This window comes from Oryctolagus cuniculus, chromosome 4, assembly GCF_964237555.1.
Source record: "Oryctolagus cuniculus chromosome 4, mOryCun1.1, whole genome shotgun sequence".
NCBI lineage: Eukaryota > Metazoa > Chordata > Mammalia > Lagomorpha > Leporidae > Oryctolagus > Oryctolagus cuniculus.
Genome location: NC_091435.1, coordinates 175,101,729 through 175,127,281, shown reverse-complemented (window position 1 = coordinate 175,127,281; position 25,553 = coordinate 175,101,729). Strand labels below are relative to the sequence as shown.

The 25,553-nt window shown below is 49.8% G+C and overlaps 1 protein-coding gene across 1 annotated transcript in view; it reads left to right on the top strand.

The window, feature by feature from the left end:
- The window catches only part of SCN11A (sodium voltage-gated channel alpha subunit 11), a 238,289-nt gene that overhangs the window by 105,678 nt on the left and 107,058 nt on the right, over window positions 1–25,553 (top strand). The window contains exons 5-7 of the mRNA XM_070073066.1: window positions 15,287–15,709; window positions 18,992–19,110; window positions 20,194–20,295. Coding sequence (XP_069929167.1) covers window positions 15,428–15,709; window positions 18,992–19,110; window positions 20,194–20,295 — 503 coding nt within the window. The 5' untranslated portion in view covers window positions 15,287–15,427. The remainder of the gene's footprint in view (window positions 1–15,286; window positions 15,710–18,991; window positions 19,111–20,193; window positions 20,296–25,553) is intronic.

Here is a 25,553-nt window from a genome sequence, read left to right as displayed (position 1 = left end):
TCCTCCCCCCTTCCTCCCTCCCTCTCAGCATGCATGCACACCTGGACCTCAGCAACCCTCACTGGATCCCTGGCTGAGTTGGTAGTAGCAGAACTGTAGGATCGAGGGCTAGATTTGTTGTCAGGCTCTGTGGTAGCAGCTCTGCCCCCCCTCCAAGGCCTTTTGGGCCCTCAGTGGTGGGGGATGGGCCCCAGGATTGGGAGACCAGGAAACCTGGGCTTCTGAGGACCGAGGGAGCATCTAGGTAGGCCCCTGCCCTTGAGCAAGGTCCCACAGGAGTCCAGGGACAGGGTTCACCCACAGCCCACTTTCTCAGAAGGCAACACTGGGCCATGGGTTGTGAGTACGGGGTCTCAGCAGCCACCTGCCAAGGAGCCAGGATGGCCACACATGACTTCCCAGAGCACATAATGCCAGAGAACGAGCGGAGAAGGGTTCCCGTGCTGCCGCGAGCTCATGTCGGGACTCAGCTGAGAAATTCACTTCGATTCCCAGCACCCATTTTTTTATTCCTAAAATTAAATATAAAGTTGACAGCAAAGTAAATAAAATGGTGTGACCTCTAATTGCAAGTTGTGGCAACCTGATGAGCTGGAGATAAATTTCTCTACTGGTATTTACTTGTGCAGAGCACTTGGCTTATTTACAGGAAGAGTCTGGTGAGTTTTTCCAGGTGGAGGATAGGGCTCCAAGGGGCGAAAGTATAGAAAGAGGCAATTTTTCCCCAGAAACCTTTCATTTAAGGAATACAAACTTCATGCTTTCCATAATCACAACTTTGGTAGTAAAGTGATTATTCCCACCGAACCTGTCCTCCCCCACACTCCCACCCCTCTCCTCCTCCCTTTCCCATTCCCATTCTTCTTTTTAAAAGGGTTTTCAGCCAGAAGAATCACCTTTTTTTTTTTTTTTAAAAGATTTATTTATTTACTTGAAAGTCAGAGTTACACACACAGAGAGAAGGAGAGGCAGAGAGAGAGAGAGAGAGAGAGAGAGAGAGAGGTCTTCCATCTGCTGGTTCACTCTCCAGTTGGCTGCAACAGCTGGAGCTGCACCAATCTGAAGTCAGGAGCCAGGAGCTTCTTCTGGGTCTCCCATGTGGGTGCAGGGGACCAGGGACTTGGGCCATCTTCTACTGCTTTCCCAGGCCACAGCAGAGAGCTGGATTGGAAGTTGAGCAGCCAGATCTTGAACCAGCGTCCATATGGAATGCCAACACTGCAGGTGGTGGCTTTACCAGCTACTTCTCTACACTGGCCCCCATTCTTATTTTTTACTAAGATCTATTTTTAATTAACTTTATACACATGTGATTATGCTAAGTAGAGAGTTCAAAAATAGTATGAAAAAAGAAAAACTGTTCCTCAACAATAGAGACAAGGGCTGTTCATAGTCATTGCTTTTTAAAGTGTCAATTTCACTTCTACATATTTCCTTTTAGGTGCTCTATTGGTTACAACAGATTCGGGAGAAAATATGGTGTTTGTCCCTTTGGGACTGGCTTATTTCACTAAGTATGATGTTTTTCAGATTCATCCATTTTGTTGCAGATGACCAGATTTCATTTTTATTTTTTACCGCTGTGTATTCCATCGTGTATATATCCCATCATTTCTTTATCCAGTCTTAAGTTGACAGGCATTTGGGCAGATTCCATGTCTTAGCTATTGTGAATTAAGCTGCAGTAAACAAGGGGGTGCAGATAGCTCTTTTATAAGCTGATTTCTTTTGGTTTGGGTAAGTTCCCAGGAGTGGAATGGCTGGGTCATATGGTGGGTCTATATTCAGATTTCTGAGGTATCGTCAAACGGATTTCCATATTGGTTTTACCAGTTTGCATTCCCACCAGCAGTGTATCAGGGAACTGTTTTCCCCACATCCTCGCCAGCATCTGTTGTTTACTGATTTCTGTATGAGAGTCATTCTAACAGGGGTGAGGTGAAACCTCACTGTGGTTTTGACTTGAATTTCCTGACAGCTAGTGATCCTGAGCATTTTTTTCATGTGTCTGTTGGCTATTTGCATTTCCTCTTTTGAAAAAAAAAAATGCCTATTTAAGTCCTTTGTCCATTTTTTACTGAGTTGTTTGTTTTGTTGTTGTTGGGTTTCTTGAGCTCTTTATATATTCTGATTATTAATCCTTTGTCAGTTGTGTAGTTTGCAAATAATTTCTCCCATTCTGTCGGTTGCCTCTTCACTTTGCTGAGCTTTTCTTTTGCAGTGCAGAATCTTCTCAATTTGATGTAATCTCATTTGTTAATTTTGGCTTTGATTGCCTGTGCCTCTGGGGTCTTTTCCAAAACTCTGCCTATGCCAATGTCTTGCAGGGTTTCCCAAATATTCTCTAATAACTTGATGGTATTGGGTCATAGATTTAGGTCTTTTTCCATGTTGAGTGGATGTTTGTGTAAGGTGTGAGGTAGGGGTCTTGCTTCATACTTCTGCACGTGGAGATCCAGTTTTCCTAGCACCGTTTGTTGTAGTCTGTCCTTGCTCCAGGGATTGCTTTCAGCTCCTTTGTCAAGTTGGTTGTAGATGCACGATTGATTTTTTGCATTTCTATTCTGTTCCATTGGTCAATCCATCTGTTTTTGTGCCAGTACCAGGCTGTTTTGATTACAACTGCCCTGTAGTATGTCTTGAAATTTGGTATTGTGATGCCTCCGGCTTTGTTTTTGTTGTACAAGATTGCTTTAGCTATTTGGGGTATCCTGTGTCTCCATATGAATTTCAGCATCATTTTTTCTATACCTGCAAAGAATGTCCTTGGTATTTGATTGGTATCACATTGAATCTTTAAATTGGTTTTGGAAGAATGGACATTTTGATGATATTGATTCTTCCAACCCATGAACATGAAAGATTTTTCCTTTTTTTGTTTTCTTATATTTCTTTCTTTAATGTTTTGTAATTCTCATTGTAGAGATAATTGATATCCTTGGTTAAATTTATTCCAAGGTATTTGATTTTTTTTGTAGTTATTGTGAATGAGATTGATCTTAGCAGTTCTTTCTCAGCCATGGCATTGTCTGTGTATACAAAGCCTGTTGTTTTTTGTGTGTTGATTTTATATTCTGCTACTTCACCAAACTCTTCTATGAGTTCCAATGGTCTCTTGGTGGAGTCTTGGCTCTTCTCTGTATAGGATGCATCATCTGTAAGTAGGGGGGTTTGATTTTCCCCTTCCCAGTAGTCTCTCAGTGGAGTCTTTGGATGCCCTATGTACCGAGTCATGTCATCTGCCCACAGGGAGAGTTTGATTTCTGAAGGAGGCATCTTTACAACAGGCGTCTTCATCTCTGAACAGAAAGATGGCAGGAAACTGAGGTGAGCAGAAAGAATCGAGGTCCCAGAGCGGGTAGGGAGGGCCAAGGGAGATCCCCTTTCTGCCTTGGTGGTGCGGTAGCAACCCCATTGCTCTCCTAGTCACAAACCAGCAAAACCCACGGTGCTCCCGGTGCATTTGTGAGAGCAGCTTTCAGAAGGACCAGAAGTGTGGGCCAGCGGAGGGCTGGGCCGCTGACCTCACGCTCCAGATAAAGGGAAACATCTCCTATGGGTGGCAGGTGGCCACAGGGTCAAGCACTGGAGGTTTAGGTTGGGCCAGGGGAGGCAGCTGGGAAGGGCTTGCACTCTCAGATCCGGAGGACAGAGAGCGAAGCCTCATGAGGATGAGGCGTTAGCATTGAGCGATAAAGCCAAAGCCGAGAGAGGAACTGAGAGGGAGTGCTGCTGATCCTCCTGGGACACAGGCCTTCTGCCTCTGAATCTGAAGCTCCGTTTTCAGACCCTGTCTCTTCCCACACACACGAATTCACTGAATTCACTTCCAGAGCCTTTAAACTCGCTTCGGAAACACCAGCATCCGCCAGTCAGGGACAACAGAGGAAGGAAGTGGAGACGCACAAGCAAGGCAAACATCAGAGGCAAACCTGCCTTGCTTTTGCAGCCCCCGGCCGGCAGGCGGGACATGGCATGCCCCTTCCTGCCACTGCCCTAGGCTCCCTAGCTCTGGGAACTCCCCCAGGAGTGCCACGTCCCACTGGCCACTGGGGTTTTGCTTAGAGCATGCACCTGTTCCTTGCTCCCTTTCGCAGACACATCGTGGTGCTGCCCTTTGAGACTTGCCCCTGACTTTTCCCCTTCCACCCTCCCCGGTAAGGGCACGCCAGGAAGAATGAAGCCAGGGTCAACAAAGAAAATGCTTGAAGCCCATTAAGTGTGGCAACAAGTTTATTGTGATTCTTAAGTTAATTATATCCGCCTTGACTTCCAGCCAGGCCCTTCGCAGGGCTTCCACGTAGACTTGGCCACCTCTCCCTGCCTGAGACTGGCGGCACGCCTGTCTGCCCGCCTTGTTCCTTTCCCTCTCCCCTCCCTCCTGCATCAGTGAGGCGGCATCACTGTGACTGTTATCCCAGAGCTTCAGTGTGGCGCAGAAGCTCTTGTGTGTTCGGATCTGTCTGAGGAGTGGGGATGTGGTAGCCGCCGGGAGACCACACCGGTAAACAGCAGTTCTTACCACAACCACGTCAGCACTGATTCTGACGTGTATGGGATCATTTACAAGGTGTTGCCCGCCGGCCGTTTCACTCCCATGGATGCTTTAGTAGATCTAGCAGTGCCATTTTCTGGGTGAAGAAATCGAGACTCAGCTCATTAGGTGATAAAACACAGTGTGATTTAAGGCCAGGGGCTGGATTCTAAGTTGTGCGTGTGTGTGCGTGTGTGTGTGTATGTTCATCTCTCCACTGTACCGTTTCCCAGATAACAATGAACTTGCACTCTTGTTCCCCTTGTTAGTGTACACAGAGCAAAGTTCGTACTTACTGCCTCATGGAATCCTTACAACGTTGTGATGTTGTTGCTGTCTCCTCTTTTCAGATTTCTTTAGGAATTCTTCTCCCTGGTCCAGCTGCAGGTGGGCAGTGGCGGCTGCCTGACCCCTGCTGACCCCTGCTAACTGAGCCCGTGGGGACCAGTCAGCCCCTTGCCCAGCAGTTACGAACGTGGAAACGAGCAAAGCCAGCACTTCAGCCTGGAGGTTGAGCGTGGTCCTTCCAGACCTGCTAGGATCAGAGAACGCTGAGCGGCGGGAGGGAGACAGAGAGGATGCAGAAGGCCGGGAGGGAGACAGGGAGGACGCGGGAGGCCGGGAGGGAGGCAGAGAGGACGCAGGAGGCCAGGAGGGAGACAGAGAGGACGCAGGAGGCCGGGAGGGAGGCAGAGAGGACGTGGGAGGCCGGGAGGGAGAACAGAGAGGACGCAGGAGGCCGGGAGGGAGACAGAGAGGACGCAGAAGGCCGGGAGGGAGACAGAGAGGACGCAGAAGGCCGGGAGGGAGACAGAGAGGACGCAGGAGGCCGGGAGGGAGGCAGAGAGGACGTGGGAGGCCGGGAGGGAGACAGAGAGGACGCGGGAGGCCGGGAGGGAGACAGAGAGGACGCAGGAGGCTGGGAGGGAGACAGACAGGATGTGGGAGGCCGGGAGGGAGACAGAGAGGACGCAGGAGGCCGGGAGGGAGGCAGAGAGGACGCAGGAGGCCGGGAGGGAGACAGAGAGGACGCAGGAGGCCGGGAGGGAGGCAGAGAGGATGCAGGAGAGCAGCAGAAGCGGCACTCGGAGCTGCTGCAGGGCTGTGCTCGTGGTTCTGCTCCGTGGCAGTCAGCAGCTTCTCTTCCCCGGGACTCCGTTTGACTCCCTTGCACCCTGGCAATAACTTCTTTTTTATGCCTAGACAAGGGAGAGGACCTCAGAGAGTTTGTGAGAAAAGGGAATTAAAACATTAGTTTGGGGGGCCGGCGCTGTGGCGCAGTGGGTTAACGCCCTGGCCTGCAGTGCCGGCATCCCATATAGCCGCCGGTTCCAGACCTGGCTGCTCCTCTTCTGATCCAGCTCTCTGCTGTGACCTGGGAAAGCAGTGGAAGATGGCCCAAGTCCTTGGGCCCTTGTACCCGCGTGGGAGACCTGGAAGAAGCTCCTGGCTCCTGGCTTTGGATCGGTGCAGCTCTGGCCATTGCGGCCAGTTGGGGAGTGAACCATCGGATGGAAGACCTTTCTCTATTTCTACCTCTCTCTGTAACTCTTTCAAATAAATAAAATAAATCTTTACACAAACAGATTAGTTTGGAACAAAAAATATTTCAAGTCCATGCATAGCTTTTTCATAGCCCACATTTTCCCTGCATGAACTTTTTTTTAAAGATTTATTTATTTATTTGAAAGGCAGAATTACAGAGAGGCAGAGAGAGAGAGAGAGAGAGAGAGAGAGGTCTTCCATCCTCTGGTTCACTCCCCAATTGGCCACAATGGCCGGAACTGGGACACTCTGAAACCAGGAGCTAGAATTTCTTCTGGGTCTCCCAGGGGTACAGGAGCCCAGGGACTTGGGCCATCTTCTACTGCTTTCCTAGGCCATAGCAGAGAGCTGGATCAGAAGTGGAACAGCCGGGACTTGAACTGGTGCCCACATGGGATGCCAGCACTGCAGGCAGAGGCTTTACCCACTACACCACAGCACTGGCCCCTGTATGAAATTTTTTTTAATTTTAATTTTTTATTTATTTGACAGAGTTATAGACAATGAGAGAGAGAGAGACAGAGAGAAAGGTCTTCCTTCTGTTGGTTCACTCCCCAAATGGCCGCTATGGCCAGTGCTGCGCCGATCAGAAGCCAGGAGCTGGGAGCTTCTTCCTGGTCTCCCATGCACGTGCAGGGCCCAAGCACCTGGGCCATCCTCCACTGCACTCCCTGGCCACAGCAGAGAGCTGGACCGGAAGAGGAGCAACCAGGACTAGAACCCGGCGCCCATATGGGATGCCAGCTCCGCAGGAGCAAGTGAGTCACGGCGCCGGCCCCTGCATGAACTTTTTGAAGTAGCTTAGTATTAGTGAGAGTTGGTATGCTCCTACTTGCCACCAAAAGAAGTCTCAACCATATCTACCAGAAGCTGAAAGCAGAGTGAACTAGATGCTCCACGTGGAGTGATATGCGGCAGGCGGGAGACGGAGTGGAATTCACTGCTGTGCTGGGAGAGAGCTGAGCCGGGCCCAGATCCTTCTCTAGGGACTGCGTGAGGAGGCAGCCTCTTAGCTGCGGCTGGGAGGGGAAGAAGAAAGCACGGGCCCTGTTTCAGGGGGTCTCAGCTGCAGCCACGTCTGGTTCCAGTGAAATCTGTGGACGTCGTCCCCCTGCCCATCTCACGGGCCTGCCTGCTTCTCTCTGCTTTTCCGTCCCAGCTCTCTCCAAAGCAGTGGGAGCTCCCGCAGCCCACGCACAGCTCAGGCATGGGCGGTGGGGGGAAGCTGGCCCTACTGAGTCAGAGGCCCTGCCTCCACTGTCACTGCCACATGGCTCTGGGTTGGCGCCCTTAGGACGAGCCCCCAGTTCCTGCTCCCGTGGTGTCTCCAAGAGCTGACTGGATGGCAGCTGCTTCCTCCGAGAGGGCCCTCCGACAGGGCGAGGCAGACGCGGCGGCGCCTTTCCTAACCCAGCCTCGCAAGGCCCATGTGGCCACCTCGGCAATATTCCATCAGTCCTACAGGCCAGGTCTGATGAGCGGGGGGCGGGCTACGTAAGAACATGACTTTTAGGAGAGAGAGATCAGTGAGGTTACCTTGGAGACATCCGTGCCAACAGAGGATTCATCCAGAGGACGAAGGTCCTAGCCTCCAAGTTCATGAGTACATCCTCCCCGGCTCTGCAGAGGATCCAGAGAGACTGAGCCACAGTCAGCCTCGTGGAGACTGAGTCCCTGTAGTGTAGAGGTGGGGCCCAGCCTCCCGTGTCTCCTGTAGCCGAAGCTGTTTTGCTTGCCCTTTAACCAGTTATGGAGAGGAATTCCTGGATTAAGGGCAGGTGGCTCCAGGTGATTCTAGTCTCCAGACTCAAGGGGTCATTTGCTTCTCTAATAGGTAAAATCCTACTGACCAGTGTTGTCCAGAGGGGTTTGTTCAGGAGAATTCCAGGTCTGGGCAGGGAAGTCCCAGGTCTTCACGATGTCAGCAGGGGTGCACGTTAGAACAGGAGACCTGGAGAGCAGTCATCAAGCAATCCAACACTTTGGGAGGTGCTGTGGTGTCGCAGGTGAGGCTGCCGCCTGCAACATCGACATCCCATATGGGTGTTGGTCTGTGTCCCAGCTTCTCCATTCCCTATCCAGCTCTCTGCTGTGGCCTGGGAAGGCAGTGGAAGATGACCCAAGTGCTTGGGCCCCTGCACCCACGTGGGAGACCTGGAAGAAGCTCCTGGCTCCTGGCTTCAGCCTGGCCCAGCACCGGCTGTTGTGGCCATTTGGGGAGTGAACAGTGGATGGAAGACCTCTGTGTCTGTCTGTAACTCTGCCTTCAAATAAATTAAAAACAATTTTTTTATTTTTTTAAAGAAGGTGACAGGGGCCTACTTGAGTGACTTGAGCCAAGTTCAAGTTCAAACTGCTTTGCTATTCGAGGCCAAGACTCTGCTCCCTCTATCTGGCAAGTGCATGTTTGTGTTTCTCACAGGAGCACCAAGTCTGGGTGCAAAGAGTGTGCTGCCCCGTGGCCGTTGTTGTGTTCTGGTCGCTGGGGAGCTCTTGCATTTACCTTGAAGAGGGAGCTAGAACTCTTCTCTGAAAGTGCAGGAAGCCCAAATATGACTTTGCAGCCAGAAAAATAACATTTGCAAAGAGATTATAGTTTGAAAGGGCAGGGCCTTTTAAGATAATGGATTTGGAGGCCTCCTACCTCTTCAAATGCCCACGTTTTTAATCATAAAAAAGAGGTTCATTAACTCCAAGTTGTTCTCGCACTCTTTGGTCTTCTGTTACTCTGAGAATCACCCTGAAAGTAGGCAGGGTTTGGAAACTCTGATCCCCGCTTCAGAAAGCCACGTCACGTACAACACGCCAGGCCTAAGGGCTAATTCCACATGCCCACCTTCAGGTCCTCCTGAAACGGGATTAGGAGAGACAGGAAAGTAGTCTACCCGGTGTTTTCCTTCTGGAAAATCAGGAGGTGCTCACCTCTGGAGGCTACCAAGTGTTCCTACAGTTGCTGTCACCATCGCTCCTTGGTAGTAAGCAGGTGTGAGGAGATTATCCCATTTTACAGGGAGAGGCTGAGGCTGGGAGAAAATAAACAATCCAGCAGCACCACACAGCTGGGCAGTGGGGCAGCTGTGACCAGCACTCAGCGCTCCGCGTGGCAGTTGGACCTGGACTCTGGGAGGACCTGCTGGCCAGCTCCAGCCTCCCGCCTCCCGCCTGCCCCACACCCTTCACCTTGGTGGGGGAACCAGCGCACCTGCTGAGATGTCAATGGCTGCAGACAGCTGACACTGCCCAGCCTTGACTTCTCCTGGGGAATTAGAAAAGCAGCACCCCCCAGGAGGGGACTGCTGGGTTGGGAGCAGGCTGTTGTGGGGCTGCTTTGGCGGCCAAGGGGTCTTCTTGGTGCCCCTGTGGCTACTACAAAAGCAGGAATTTTATATCCTAGATCTGAACCCCAGTGTGATGGCACAAGAGGAAGGAAGGAAGGTGAGGCTGACTGGGGGCCTTTGAGGGCGTGGACGTTGTGTGGGCCTCCAGAGTCCCTGGGAGGTGAGACCCCAGGACACCCCGCCCCCTCCCCGCCATTAGCCCACAGTTTGAGCTGAGTGCACTGGCACAGGGTGCTTCTCTGTATTCCCTCAGCCGCTCAGATGAGGCCAAAGGAAAAAACAACCTGTTTCTTTATTAATGATGCTTTCTGCAGAGTTAGATTAAGCGCTGATTAAAGGCAGATGCTTCCAAAGTATAAATGTAACTACCCTCTCAGTCACTTCTCCGGTTACAGGGTTTCCTAGGCGAGTCTCTAAAATCACTTTGGCTGTCTTCCCGTTTGCCTTCCTCCATGCTCTCCACCCAGCTTCCGAGCCGCCCCTCCCAGACTCCGGGAGCAGGAGCTCAGATGCTGGCGAGAGCCTTGCTCAGGGCTGGGCTGTGATGGGATCGCCGGGGTGCTGGCCGGAGCCACCGTACCAACGGGACAGGTAATTCCTCCGCCGGGGCAGCTCTGGTAAGCCTGGGACCCACCACAAAGGGACGTGGGCTTTTGGCTTCTTTTCTCGTCAGGGTGGAGCCCAGAGCTTTTGCAACCCTGTCCTGCTCGGAGAGGTGTGGGGACCAGGTAGAAGCCACGTGGCTCAGGTGAAGCGGCCGTTGGCTGATTCTGTCCACTGGCAGGCCTTCAGGACAGGGCCCGGCTGGCCTGACTCCTGCAACCCTGGATTCTGTGCCAACAGCCGGACCCTTCTAGAAGAGTCCTCACATCTCGTTTCTGTCTGAGGCTACGATAAAATTCTTCCCAATATCTTCTGAACTCCTTGTGGCTAATTAATCAAAAATTAATGTCCACGCTTTCTGTGCTGAAGAGCTAGCAAACCATTCTTGGGATTGGCTTCGGATCGAGACCGATTGTGTGGAAGTCGTTTTCTGATTTGATGATGGGATGTATGAAAGGAGAGACTGCTTCTCTTGGTAACCCGTGCTAAGGGACAGGGCTGTGTGGCATCAAGAGGACACACTCGTGTGGGCCACAGCCCAGGGGAGGCATCTGAAGAGTGCGTTTCCCACCAGGCCGTCTCACTTGGGTGGATGAGCAGGGGCTTGTTTGCGGGGCCGAGGGAGGGTGTGTGTGTGTGTGTGTGTGTGTGTTGGGGGGAGGGAGGTGGCAGGGAGGCTGATGTCCTGGGGGGCTTGTCACACACGGAGGGGTGCTGTAGACCCAGCCCAGCCCAGGCGCTTTCCTCCTACTCCCTCTCCCATCTCCTTGGGGATGCTTTATAAAGATGGAGGCAAGTAGGTGAGGGAGCCGGCGGCAGAGAGCGCAGCTCTGGAAAGCGACTGCTTGGGCGTGAGATCCTGTGGCACTTACTTCTCTGATCATAGGAAAGTTTCTCAATTTCTCTGAGCCCGAATGTCTTCTTTTTGTAAAATGAGGGTGATTCAATAGCACCTGCTTTGGAGAGCTCTTGGGAGATGATGAGAGATGATCTGTTGAAAGCATCTGACAGCACCTGCTAACTGGAGTGTGGCCACCTGGCTCAGGTGAAGGTGTCTGCTCACAACCCCCGGCTGCGTGGCCTGGATCCGTGCTGTGGGTTCTGGAGGAGCAGGTGCGAGCCTGTGTGACTTCCCCAGCAACTTCCCTTACCAGTCACGCTGCAGGATGGGAGGCAGGACGTCCAGCTTAGCTCCCACCTAGGGAGGAGAGTGGAACAGTAGCCAAGGAGGTAGAAGGTCTCTGTCTCTTCAACGAAGGCCACAGATAATTCACCCCAACTCCAGACACACATTTCCTTCAGAGAGCCCCAAAGATAATGCTGATCTCGTGAGGTTGTTTCAAGGATTAAATGAGAACTGTGTGTCACACACCAGAAGTTCACCTGGAAACAGATGGACACTATCTGTGGGAATGTTCGTGCTGTAGGGCTCGGTGAGGAAAGGTCACCGTGTGAAACTGAGTACCAGTGCCAGTGCCAGCAACATGAAACACATGCACAAAAGACTTCTCGAAGGAAATGCGCCGGCAAGTTATGCTGCAGTCGCGGTAGATGACTGTGGCTATGGTGATCTTGGCTCTGTCAGCCAGGACCTATTGCAATTCAGGCTGGGCACCTTGAGGCTGTTTCGTTACAGGGGCTTTTTGTAAAGCTGTGGGCAGGGGTAGTAGGAGAAGCAGGCAATGGAGCTGATTCTCCGGTCTGGAGGGAGTGGGGGGCACTGCACAACAGAAGGGACAGGGGAGGTAGGTGCCATGTGTGGGAGGAAGAAATGCCAGACCTGGCTCTCCCGCCTTCCTCTGGTCTCCACCCCACTGGCCAAACCCAGTCAGAAGCCCTAGTGTGAGAGTCCAGAAGGCAGGCTCCGTGCTTGTCAGCTTTGTGGGCACTGAGCAGGGTGGAGGAGGTCAGTGAGCGAGCCGGGCCCAGACTGAAGGTGTCAATGCAGTGAGCTTGCATGGCTTCCACAGTGAGGGCCAATGCAGATACGGGGACCCCAGATCCCGTGCCTGGCCTCTGTGCTTCCACACGGAGCACCCCATTGTCGGGGCACCATCCTCTCAGCCATGCGATGTGTGACCCTTGTCTGAGCTCCCGTAGCACCCAGTGCAAAGCCCTGGGGTCCTGGTTCCTCATGTGACCGGGAGATCCTTGCGCACTGGGCCGTGTCTGGGTCCTCTTGCATTCTCAGCACCCGGGCCCCAGCAATCCAGGCCTCCACGCTCCTGTGAAGCTTGCCACTTGCAGTGAGGCCCAGGGGCCTGCTCTTCACGGCCAGGGCTCTTCCCTAGGCAAACGTCTGCTTCCTCTTTGGCTGGGAGTAGGCTGTGACCGTAGGAGCAGGACGGAGCCCTGTTGACCTCCCTTGCAAGTCCAGCCGATGGCCACTCCTCGTGGTTCTCCCATCCTCTGTAAGTTCCCCACGGCAAATCGCAAGTCCCCTTGCTGGCCACCTGGTGCAGGACTGCAGGTGAGACTCTGCCGAATTCCTCTGTGACTCCAGGAGACCAAGCGCCTCTCACTGGGCCTGCGCTGTGACTCATTCTGCGTCAGAAGAGGTTTCCACACTCTGAAGGGTTTTGACAGTCTTTTCCCAATATTACATAAAAATAACGCTCACACATATTTGGGATAGCTCAGGACGGGGAAATTCTGGGAGAGACACCGCATGAAAATGACGTGTCTGCCCCTTCGTCTCTACACCAGGGTCACTTCTAAACGTTTCCGTTTTGAATTGCTGTGGTCACTGTCTCTCTAAGTTTGTTTGTACTATTTCCTGATTTATCAAGTTTAGGTAGAAGTTACTGAATCGTGTCTATGTGTGGGGAGACTTTGTGTCCTGACAACAATCCCTCTGCCCTTCCCAAGGCTCTTCCAGTTTTTGTACATTGTGTTGTAGATGCGGTTTAGCCCTTGATTACCTGTGTAATTTCAGGGGGTAGACACATTTTATTGCTTCATCTGTCGACTTTCCGCAGCAAATCTTGGCTCTGAGCGTTTAAGAGGAAGAAACCGGTGCCCGTGAGCTTGTCTCCGCCTTTTCTCATCAACCTCAGGTGGCAGTAAAATTATGTTTATACACAGTCACATTCAATTTTGTAATTATAAACAAATTCTGCTTTGTAGGACTGCTATTAACTTTAAAAATTAATAGGCAAAATTTTCACAAAAGTTTACAACTACTGGTCTCCAAGACCAGGTGTTGTGTTTGGATCCCAGGAAAGGGGAGGGTCCCTGTGTCCCCGCCCTGCTGCTGCAGGAAGGAGAGGGGGCAAGGCCAGGGTCGGGGGCTCTCTCTCCTCTGTTCTGCCAGTGCTCAGACCAGTGAGTTGGCTTCATATGCAAACCATGACTTTTAAGGAGTCTTTTTTGATGGAGTTTCTGGATATTTTCCTTCCTGAAAATCCAGTTTCTTAATCATATTCTTTGCTACACAGCATTTTCTTCAGATTTAAAGCTTTTTTCTCAGAGGTCTCTGCCTTCTAATTCTAGTTGGATCAATTGTTTTTCAAGTCTGTTAAGGAGCAGCCACCTGGAATACGTTTATTATGCTCTTGGACTAAGTACACTATGTCTTAGATTCCATTAGTCCTGCTTTTTAAATTCCTCGTGTGTTACTTGAGAGCATAAACTTGAATCATTTTTTTGTAAAGAGTCACTTTAATGTTTGAAAATTTTGCTTTCACACTTAATTGGATGACTTAGGAAATAATTGCACTTAGCCAATTTAATTCTTGGAATAAATTTTAGCAATGAAATCTATTTTCTGTACGGAAATTTTTCAGAATTAAATATTTTAAAGATTTGGGTCATTCCAAATTTTACCAATTATAGTATATGCCAATTGATTTTCTGCTAATTTATCAGCTCTATTAACTTTGTGTGTGTAGTCTTTATTTCCTGCTGCTACTTTCTCCTATCAAGTTTTTTCAGTTAATAAGAAAATTTTGCTGCCTGGTTTTATTTTGCCAGATTTGTCTGAAAATTCCCTAAGGTCTTCTTTTCCCTAGGTCAATTTCATTGTGACCTTTAGGATGTGCTGTTTCATCTTCTACAACAAACGCTGATGTGTGCAGTTTCAGGACTGTCAATTTTATTCTGTGTTGTTTATTTTTGCCAAGAATGCGGGAAGAATATCCCTTAGGGTCAGATGGCGAAGTCAGAATGTCTACTTTCTTCCAGATAGTGCCATCTCTGTGGCAGCAGCCCTCTGCTGGGGCCCTGGCTGAAACTTAGCTGAAGGTCCAGACGTTGCCATCCAGGGTCCTTCTCAGCACATCCGTTCTGTAGCACTGACTAGCACCCATGTGCAGCTGACCTTACATGAGCTAATCCCTGTCTTCAGTGTCTTTCTGGAGCTCTAGCCAAATACAATAGAGTCTCATCATTTGCTCACTTCATTTCACAAATTCAATTAGGTATGTTTATGAGAGTGATGTGTGTGTGTGTGTGTGTGTGAGAGAGAGAGAGAGAGAGAGAGAGAGAGAGTTAAATACTTTCAACAATCCCATAGTTCCATCTTCCAGGCTCATTAATAATGAGCTTGACCTTGAGTGATTCTTAGGAAAGAACGCAGTGCAATCCCCTGACAAGGTTGTGTTAGAAGTCCCTGTAGTCCCTGCAGTGCTGTGGTAGACAGTCCCAGGTTAGTACTCAGTGTGTAAGAAAGGGGGCGCGTGCCTCCCACCAGAATCCTGCTCCTTTTTCTCAGGGTCTGTTTTTCATCCCGGGTCTGTGCAGGAAGTCCTGCAGAAGCCGTTGTCCTGCGGTAGCACGACCCTGTCAGCTTCAGCAAATGCTTTGTGCTTCCTGCACATCTCACCTGCCAGGTCGGGGTCCAGAGCCGAGAGAGCCGGCGGAGGATCGTGGGCGCTGTCGCCCGCGCTGACGGCTCTTTTGCTTGTAGCCTCTCCCCTTTTCAGAGCCTCACTGATCCTATGTGAGAAATGACCCACACACTTACAGTTTTGCTTCTGCGACCCATAGCACTCAATTCCTGACTCCTTTCCCTGTGTCCACACGGCCTGGCCCCTTGTCTGCCCCCTGCAGGCTCCCCGTCAGCAGTACAGCGAGTTCAGCCGGTCTTGCTCAGTGGCTCAAGGCTTGGGTCTCAGTCTTAGACACGACTTCTTCTGATCACTGGTTCCCACCTGCAGCTTCCCTCCTGCCCCAGATTCTTCGGGGTGATGACCTGCTTGGGACTGTCTCTGCCTGAAGTCGCAGCTGTCCCCACCGTGGTGATCACCTCTTCTGCTCTGCTTCACAGTCCCTGAGCTCTGCATCCTCACCTCGGCTTCAGCTCTTGCAGACCCCGTGACGCCATCCTGTGAGTAGCACCCAGGGAAGTCGGCGTTGCCCCCACCTCCTGGGAGTGTCCCAGGATCTGCAGTTTATCTCTGTCCCAGGGATGAAGATGGACGACAGGTGCTACCCCGTGATCTTCCCAGACGCGCAGAATTTCCGCCCCTTCACTTCTGATTCTCTGGCTGCCATTGAGAAGCGGCTCATCATCCAAAAGGAGCAAAGTAAATCCAGAGACAAGACAGGGGGTGCAGGAGGTGAGCCCCAACCCCGGCCTCAGCTTGACCTGAAGGCCTCCAGGAAGCTGCCTAAGCTCTATGGCAACATTCCCCCTGAGCTGATAGGGAAGCCGCTGGAAGACTTGGACCCGTTCTACAGAAATCATAAGGTACTTCCATGAGCATGCGGGGTGGGGAGGATGGGTGGACGCTGCTAGTCACTTTAAAACTGGGGCTCACAGCTTCTCCAAACACCGCCTCGGGGCTGTGAAGGACAGGCTGTACCTCTCCTTTGTCATCACCCCGTCATCGTCCCGAGAACCCCGTTCAGTCTGTATCTTCTCTGTAATGCACGTGTTGGGGGAGAAGATGAGAACAAGGGGCAGCAGAAAGGTTAAAAGGAGAGTGAAGAAAATACAAGATGGCCTCTGGAAAGAGGGCTGGACTAGCCATCGGACAAGTCAGGTAGAGGCCGTTCGCAAATCCTCACTTTCCTAACTGTAAAATTGGAACGATGCCTGGTTTTCCTACCGTACAGCTAGCACAGACTAGGGAAACACTTTTTAAACTATAAAGCATTTGATTGACAGAAAGAATTCATAGCGCTGTCCAGGAATGCCCATTTCAGCAACTAAATTTTGTGTTGAAAAATTCTTGGACAATAAGCTTTCTAGAATATTAAATAAGATTAATTAAGGTCAAACCAATGCTTGACACATGGCAGGAATTTAACAAAGGAAATGAGAATCAAGTATGCACGTGCAGCCCCAGTGAAAACCTCATACAGACATGTAAAAACCTTGGTATTCCATCTACCCCAATGCGGTCCCTATAGAATGGTCCAGCGAAGTTCCGTCAAAGGGCCTCTGAGTGAGAGAATGGGAACTCCAGGCTCCTTGGGCAGCTGTGGGGCAGCCCCTGAGGACTGCTCCTTTAGGAATGGCTCGGAAGACCTGGCCATCATCATCGCTTCACTGTGCCACCTAGCAAAAGATGGGAAATCCACCTTGCCAGACTAAGGCTGCAGAGGAAGGAGGCCGGGAGCGTGGGGCAGGCCTAGAAGTCAGGAGATGCTGAGAATCCCCGTGAGAGACTGAGCTCCCCCAGAAAGGTTGCCTGGTTTGCATGACCTTTACTTGGGATATGCTCAAGATTGCCCGGCCAAATAGGACTGGGTTTCTAGAGGACAATGAGTGTAGGTGGAAAGGACAAGCAAGGGGAAGAGAGAGGAACGGTGGGAACTCTGCAGTGTCCCCCCTTCTCCTTGTGCCCCAGAACTCTGGGGCTTCTTGGAGGCGCAGTTGCTAGAAGCGAGTTACCCAGAAGAGACCGTCTGCCTCGATGCTGACAGGAGACTCAGGAGGCAGGCAGCAGCTCAGTCCTGGGAGGTCCGGCTTCTTTCCAGCCTGGGTGGATACCCTAGGAACTCTCCCCTGCCTGGGTCCTCCCTGTAACTCGCAGAACAGGACACTCACTTTGCTCCTCCAGCAGCCACGCGAGGTGCGTGGTGTTGTCACGTGGGTCTCCACATTACGGAGGAGGAAACTCAAGCCTGGACAGGGCAGTGCTTATGCCCAAACAGCCAATACGTGGTGGGTCTGGGGTTCAGACTCTACAGTCACAGGCCGCTTCCTGTCTTCCGCAGCTCAGCTCCCCTTCTGAAGAGTGCCGGGGGCGGGGGGATTGGAGCTGTACTGGGAAGCAGGAGCAGTCAGTGAGCCCTGGCAGGTGTCGTTAAAGACACCACTAAGAATATTTAAAGCAATAGAAAAAGACATCAATACGATATCAGCAGCAAAGGACAGACAAGCAGAGAGATACCACGCCACCCATTCCTCTGGGCTGATGCCCCTTCCAAAATGCTCATTTATTCACAGGAAAGGCGTAGAAGCTCCAGAGAAGGTCGTGGCCTCCTGGGCTCAAGGCTTAAAAGCCCCCCCCGTTTCACGGGGCTGTGGAGCTACAGGAAAACACTGGGATTCGCAGCTATCTCTGCAGCCAGACAGCCCCAGGCCAGTAAGTTGCAGCAACTCATGGAAGGAAGGCAGGTGGCCGGCAGTGGCTTGAGCTGGGCTGAGTCGAGGCAGCACCTGCCCTGCCGTCCTCCTTGCTGTCTGGGAACTTGCGGGGCTGCGTGGTCACACAGTGCTTTTCACAGATCTGAAAGGAGCAGACAGGTGCGGAGACAGGACCGACGCTCACTTTGAAGGCCTCTGAGCAGCAGAGGGGACGGCCAGGTCACAGAGACACAGAGCGAGAGGGGTCTGGTGTTAGAAGGCTGTAGGTGATAGGCTATGGCCTGTGGACTGCTTCCTTCATGGAGCCCAGGGTGGAGTGCTAGGGGAAACGGGCTCAGGTTCTTCAGTGAGACCCCGGGCACTGTGGGCAGCCATGGCACTGGCTGGCAGATCTGTCCTCTGTCATCTGGCATCTGGCCCCACCCACTAAAGAGCACTGGAGAGTCTTTGTGGCAGACAACCCAAAACACTCCCACCTATTCCCACGCGCCCTCAGTAGGCGTAGTTACCCTGTGTGCATGGGAGGAATGGAGAGTAGGACTCGAATCTGGTGCTGCGTCTCTTGAAGGTCCTCAAGGTTAAAGTTGACGGGTCATTTCCTGTAGAACTGGTCCAACCTGTGGCGTGACCAGATGGACTCTCTAGCTCCTTTACTATTCCAAGACTCACTACAAAGTTTTCATCCACATTTTTGTAAGGATTTATTTTATTTATTTGAGAGGCAGAGTTACAGAGAGAGAGATATATCAATCTTCCACCTGCTGGTTCACTCCCCAAATGGCCACACCGGCTGGAGCTGTGCTGATCTGAACCCAGGAGCTTCTTCTGGGTCTCCCACGTGGGTGCAAGGCCCCAAGGTCTTGGGCATCTTCCACTGCTTTCCCAAGCCACCGCAGAGAGCTGGATGGGAAGTGGAGCAGCCAGGACTCGAACCGACGCCCATATGGGATGCCAGTACTGCAGGCGGAGGCTCAGCCTACTACGCTACAGCGCTGACCCCTTCATCCTCAATAAAACTAACTTAAAATATCTGCTGAATGTGGATGTGCAAGCTCCATTTCCATCTCTTCCAGTTCCTTGTGGTGCTTGTCCCTACAGGTGCACCTCCTGAAGTTCAGAATGAAGAGCTTTGTTTGCCCTGGTTGTTACTGTATACCCCCACTGCCTGCATTTTCGGAGTACACGTTCTGCATCTCTGGTCCCTCCAGAGTACCCCAAAGTGTGGGTGAGAGTTTGTTAGCTGTCAGAGTCCCAGGAGGTGCTCAGAAGGTCAGGTGCCCCTTGGGGTGCAGGATGATAGCCCTGTAATCAGTGGCTGCATTTCTCATAGGGCCAAGCCACACCTCAAGCCCTGGTTCCACTCAGTTTTCTCTAGATGAACTCATGATAAATGTTGTTTTGTCACTGAATTTAATTCTTGTTGTTGTTTTTCAGACATTTATGGTGTTGAACAAAAAGAGAACCATCTACCGCTTTAGTGCCAAGCGGGCACTGTTCATCTTCGGGCCTTTCAGTTCCATCAGAAGCTTAGCCATTAGAATCTCAGTACATTCATATCCTTTTCCTGAGTCCAGCTTGGGCGAGACGCGCACAGACCCTGGGGAGTTTACTGAGTTCATGTTGAGCGAGTGGGAGCAATAGTTCATGCTTTCAACAAACACTGGCCCCGTGCTGCTGCTGTGAGGCAGGTCTCGAGCTGGGTGCTGGCTGTGAGCAAGGCGTGGCTGCTCCTCCAGGCTCTCACCTTCAGAATTAGACCAAACGGTGAGCGATTCCTGCAGAGAGGTCAGTGGTATCGTGGTGTGGAAGTGACAGCACAGAGAGGTATTGCAGGCGCCAGGATAGCATGTTGGGGGCAACGGTTGTAAACTGGCAACCTGTACACCTCATTGCGTTAGGCCTGCTCAGTGTTTAAAACTTTTGGCAACAATTTCTATCATAGACAGTCTAGATTTCCAGGTTCTCAAAAAAAAAAAAAAAAAAAAAAAAAAAAAAAAAAAAAAGGGGGGCCTATGACAAGCCAGGCCTCATTCCTACCTGGCAAAGAGAGAGACGGCTGCCTCTCTTAGAAGGAACCTGCAAGTTCTGTTGAACCACGTCGGCACCCTCCCTGTGGCTCAGCAACAGCCCCTGTCACACGTTTCTATGACTTGCCAAGCTCCTGAAAGTCAGCGTTTGAAACTTAAGTTTTCCAATGCAAATACAGGTAGGCGTTATTAAGCTTGTCTGGTGTGTGCAGTGGGTGGGGGAGACGCTACACCATTTTTGACAAGGGAAGGTGCAATAGATGGATTTGTAGACAGAATGCTGAGGGCAGCAGCAGTTTAGGTTAGGTTTTGCAGACACAAGTCTGAGCTGGGATTCCTGCGTAAGTGAACTAACAGAGGAGTGGTCCCCGGGGCGGAAAGGGGGAGGCAGACAGGGCAAAGCCGGAGCTGAGCAGGCGGCGGTCCCAGAGTCAGCTTCAGCCTGGGCCCACGGCGAGCTCCAGGTACGGACTGCCTCACCGTCATCCTAACTCCCAAGCTGGAGGCCAGCGTTCCGCAGGCCTGAGCCAGCCAGAGAGGACCAGGCCCCTGCAAGTCTGCGTGCGGGCGCCCTCCTGCGGAGCTTCTGCCTTAACCGGCGTGGCGCACGGTGTTCAGCATGCTCATCATCAGCACCGTGGTCATCAACTGCGTGTTCATGGCGAGAGGTCGCGTGAAGGACAGCAACAGCACAGTGCCCGACACCGCCGAGTGAGTGCTGTCACCCCCCCGGGTCACCTTTGAACGAATAAAGGGTTGCGATGACATTAGAGTTGAGAGAGAGAGAGAGAGAGAGAGAGAGAGAGAGAGACAAAGGCAGTGAGAGCGTGAGCCCAGCTTCCCGACACAAAGGCTGGCAGAGCCGCTCATACCTTGCACATATTTCTCCTAACCGTCTTAAAGAGCTTTTGCACTTGCATTAGCAGATCACAGCACACGTGCCATTCTGTGTCTAGGTCGTAACAGATTTTCTTCGTACTTAGACATCCGTTTTGATGGCTAGGTAATATGCTGCCGGGTGGCCAAACCATAACTTACTTAACCACTCTGGTATTTGACTGTTGTAGACAGCATTGTCATTCTTTTCTTTGTTTGCTTTTATGAAATTTTAGCTCCCACATATAAAAAAAATAAGGTAGAAGTTTGAAAAAAGAAAGAAATATCTGTGTATCACCACTGATGCAAATACAGCTCTGTAAAACTTGGATTTACACCTTTGTGAAACCAGCGGTTTAGCATGTTATACTACTACAGTTTTTTTTTTTTTTTTTTTTTTTGACAGGCAGAGTGGACAGTGAGAGAGAGAGACAGAGAGAAAGGTCTTCCTTTGCCATTGGTTCACCCTCCAATGGCCGCCGCGGCCAGCGCGCTGCGGCCGGCGCACCGCGCTGATCCGATGGCAGGAGCCAGGAGCCAGGTGCTTCTCCTGGTCTCCCATGGGGTGCAGGGCCCAAGCACCTGGGCCATCCTCCACTGCACTCCCTGGCCACAGCAGAGGGCTGGCCTGGAAGAGGGGCAACCGGGACAGAATCCGGCGCCCCGACCGGGACTAGAACCCGGTGTGCCGGCGCCGCAAGGCGGAGGATTAGCCTAGTGAGCCGCGGCGCCAGCCACTACTACAGTTTTAATGACCTGTGATCTTTAAAAAATTTACCATACATGAGTTAAATGATCATTTTTTCCCATTCAATGATTGTTTATAGCGTTGTCCATATTCCCACTAAACTAAGAGTGTTTTGCTTTTTACTGTTCCAATTCTTATTCAGTGATGTATTAAGCCTTTTTACTATAATGTAAATTTAAAATATGTTATTTCAAAAACTAAAAGAAGACAGAAAGGGAGAAGGAAGAGGGTGTGAGGGAGAGAGCAGGAGGGCAGGAGAGAGGGAGGAAGGGAATACCATTATGTTCTTAGAATTGTGTCCACAAAACTCACTGAATCTGTTAAAAACCAATTAATTAAAATAAACATTTTTAACATAAATGTAAAAACAGAAAAAAATAGTATTGTCACAGGCATTTTTTGCATAAATTTATTTTAAATCATTACATCCTCAGATTCTTAGAAATGGGTTTCCTAGATCAAGGGTATTCTATACTTATATATATGTGCACACACATGGATATGATAAAGTGTATAAATATTCTTATTTTTTTTAAAATTTATTTATTTATTTGAAAGCCAGAGTTACACAGAGAGAGAAGGAGAGCGAGAGAGAGAGAGACAGACAGAGGTCTTCCATCCACTGGTTCACTCCCCAATTTGCTGCAATGGCCGGAGCTATGCCAATCTGAAGCCAGGAGCCAGGAGCTACTTCTAGGTCTCCCACACAGGTGCAGGGGCCCAAGGACTTGGGCCATCTTCTGCTGCTTTCCCAGGCCACAGCAGAGAGAGCTGGATTGGAAGTGGAGCAGCTGGGACTGGAACTGGCACCCATATGGGATGCCGGCACTGCAGGCGGCGGCTTTACCCGCTAAGCCATAGCATCTGCTCCAATATTCTTATTTTCTAATAAGTTTGTATGAATTCACTTTGACATCAGCAGTATATTCTTTTTTTAAAAACTATCCCAGAAGTTTATCTCATGTTTGTGTGAACACATTTTATAAAGACTGGGATTGTTATGGTTGCTCAGTGCCCCACGTGGGTCTCATGGCTTAGGGGTGCCGGTGCCGGGGACATCAGAAATGGAAACCACAAGCCCCGTGTTGGGACTGTTCTGGGCTGAAGCTTTGTCTATGCTGAATCAGGCCGCTGTGTGGGAGGTACTGTGTGAAAACAGCAGGCATATGGGGGCACTTCATGTTCTGCTCTGTTGGGAAATTTAAATACTAAGAAATAAAAAAACTCAGCTTTGACGTCAGTACTGGAAAACTTAGAGAAGAGATTGACTTGATTTCCGCCAAGAACCAGGAGAAATTTTTGGTAGTGTTGTTGGGGCTAAAGAAAAAGAAAAGGGGAGGAAAAAGCGCGCTCCGGGCTGCTGCACCCCAGCGAGCCTCCCTCTGGGCTCTGACCAGGCTGCACCAGCCCCCGCTCGGGCGCCCTGGAGGCAGAGGAGCCGGGGCCGTGAGCTGGGACGGGGCCGTGAGCTGGGACGGGGCCATGGGGCCTCCCCTGTGGGCGGACTCGCCCCAGAATCAGTTCCTGCAGAACCCGGCTCTGCGGGCCATGACCTGAGCCCTCTCCAGTCGAGAGCCCCGACCTAGCAGTGTTTTCCAAGAAGAAACCGTGTCCCGTTCCTGTGGCCCTGGCTTTCAGAGCTCAACATCTCAGTATTTCTTTAATTTCTAATTTGTGAATTCTGGGATCCCATTTCGCCTTTGTACCGTTTTTAATTCTTTCCTGTACGAATGAGTTCTTCACATAAAATATTAACTTTTAGCCATTTTAGTTGACTTTTCAGATGTACAACTTAATTCTTAACCTATGAAGTTTTCTATTTTGATAAATATATATATTTAATATTTATTTTATTTATTTGAAAGAGTTACAGAGAGAGGTAGAGACAGAGAGAGAGAGAGAGGGCTTCCATCTGCTGGTTCACTCCCCAGATGGCCGCAACGGCCAGAGCTGCACCGATCTGAAGCCAGGAGCCAGGAGCCAGGAGCATCCCCCTGGTCTCCCACGCAGGTGCAGGGGCCCAAGGACTTGGGCCGTCCTCCACTGCCTTCCAGCAGAGAGCTGGATTGGAAGTGGAGCAGCCGGGACTAGAACCAGTGCCCATATGGGATGCCAGCAACACAGGCCAGGGCGTTAACCCACTGAGCCACAGCACTGGCCCCTATTTTGATAAATATTTTTGTATTAAAACTAAACTTGTTGTTTCTGGATAGTTTTAAATTGATTAACCAACATTGTGAAGTAGTACAAAGAGTTCCCTGTGCCCCACTCCCAGCTTGCCTTATTATTAGCACCTTAGGTTGGTATGAAATATTTGTCACTATAAACGAACCATGCCCGGCTTCCCCTATTGTCGTAATCCAAATTCTGTCTGTCCCTCCCATGCCCCAGCCTCCAGTAATTGTAATTTTGTGTTTATCCTGAGTTTTGTTTAAAGCTCCTACCCACAGGAGAGCATGTGGTCTGTCTGTGCTTGACTTGTTTCACTTAAGCGATGTCCTGCAGCTCTGTCCATGTTGCTGCAAGTGGCAGGATTCCATCCCTTTTTACAGACGTGGATGCACACGCATGTGTATATATCACTTTTCTTCACCCATTCGTGTGATGATGGACGTCGTTGATCCGCTGTCTTGGCTATTGTGAGCAGTGCTGTATAAACATGGTGGAGCAGTTTCTCTCTCTAATAGCAATCCCACTACTAGGTATATTCATTCTATGTTTGGCAGTTCCAAATCTCCCTGCTGTTTTCCACAGTGCTGTAGTGATCTGTATTCCCACCGATGGTATGTGAGTGTTCCCTCTTCTTCATGTCCTTGCCAGCATCCATTACTCTCTCTCTTTCTGATGGAAGCCATTCAGACAAGGGTGAAGCGTTATCTCATTGTGGTTTTGATTTGCATTTCCCCAATGGCTAGTGATATTGAGAATTTTTTCATATATTGTTGGCAATTTTATTTCTTTTTTATGAGAACTGTCTATTCAGTTCCTTTGCCCATTTCTTAACTGGATTGGTTGTTTTTCACTTGTTAAGTTTTTTGAAATCCTGGGGTCTTCTCTGAAAAACACCATTGTCTACATCAGTATCTTGACGTGTTTCCTCTATGTTTTCTTTTAGCAATTTCGTAGTTTCCAGTCTTCCATTTAGGTCTTTGATCCATCCTGAGTTGACCTTTCTATATGATGACCAACAGGGGTCTAAGTTCACTCTTCTACACAGGCGTATCCAGTTTTGCCAGCACCATTTATTGAAAAGACTCTCCTTTCTCCAGGGTGTGTTCTTGGTATTTTTGTCAAAAGTCAGTAGGCTGTGTATGCTCATGGACTAATTTCTGGGTTCTCTCTTCTGTTCCATTGGACTCTGTGTTGGTTTTTATGCCAGTATGTCACTTTTCAGTGACTACAGCTTTGTAGTATGCTTTGAACATGCATCCAGTTTGATATTTTTGCTCAGGATCACTGGCTATTCTGGATCTTTGTAATTGCATATACATTTTAGAATAGTTTTTTCTAATTTAATAAAGAATCCATCAGTATTTTAATGGGAGATTGTACTGAATCTATAGATTGCTGTAGATTTTAACAATGCTGATTCTTTTAGCACAAAAGCAAGGTATATCTTTCCATTTTCCAACTCTTTGATAATTTCTGTCATTGGTGTCTTATAATTTTATTTTTAGAAATTTTTCACTTCTTTGGTTAAATTTATTCCTAAATATTTACATTTTTGTAGCTATTGTGAATGGGATTTCTTTACTGATTTCTCTTTCAAAAAGATCATTACTGGGTATAAAATTACTACTATTTTTTGTATGGTGATTTTTCTCTTGACTTTATTGAATTGGTTTATCAATTTGAACACGTTTGTGGTGGAATGTTTAGGTTTTTCCATGTGTACAATCATATCATCTGTAAACATTGCCATTTTGACTCCTTTATTTCCAATTCTGACACCTTTTCTTTCTTTCTATTCCCTAATTACTCTTTCTGATACTTCTGATACTACAGTGAATAAAAGTGGACAAAGTGGACATTTGTGTCTTATGTAAGAGTAAACGCTTTCAGCTTTTCCCTGGTCAGTGTAGCATTGGTTGTGAGGTGGTTGTACACAACCTTCCATTTTTGAGGGATTTTTTTCTTTATATAATTTGTCAAGAGTTTTCATCCGAAAGGTATTGACTCTTATCAAATGTTTTCTTTTTCTACATTTGTTGAGCCGATATGGCTCTTGTTCTTCATTCTGGTGGCCTGATTCATGTTGCTCTATCGTGAATGTTGAACCATTCTTGCTCCTCCAGAACAAATCCCACTTGATCGTGATGCATGATCTGTTTGATGTAGTGTTAAA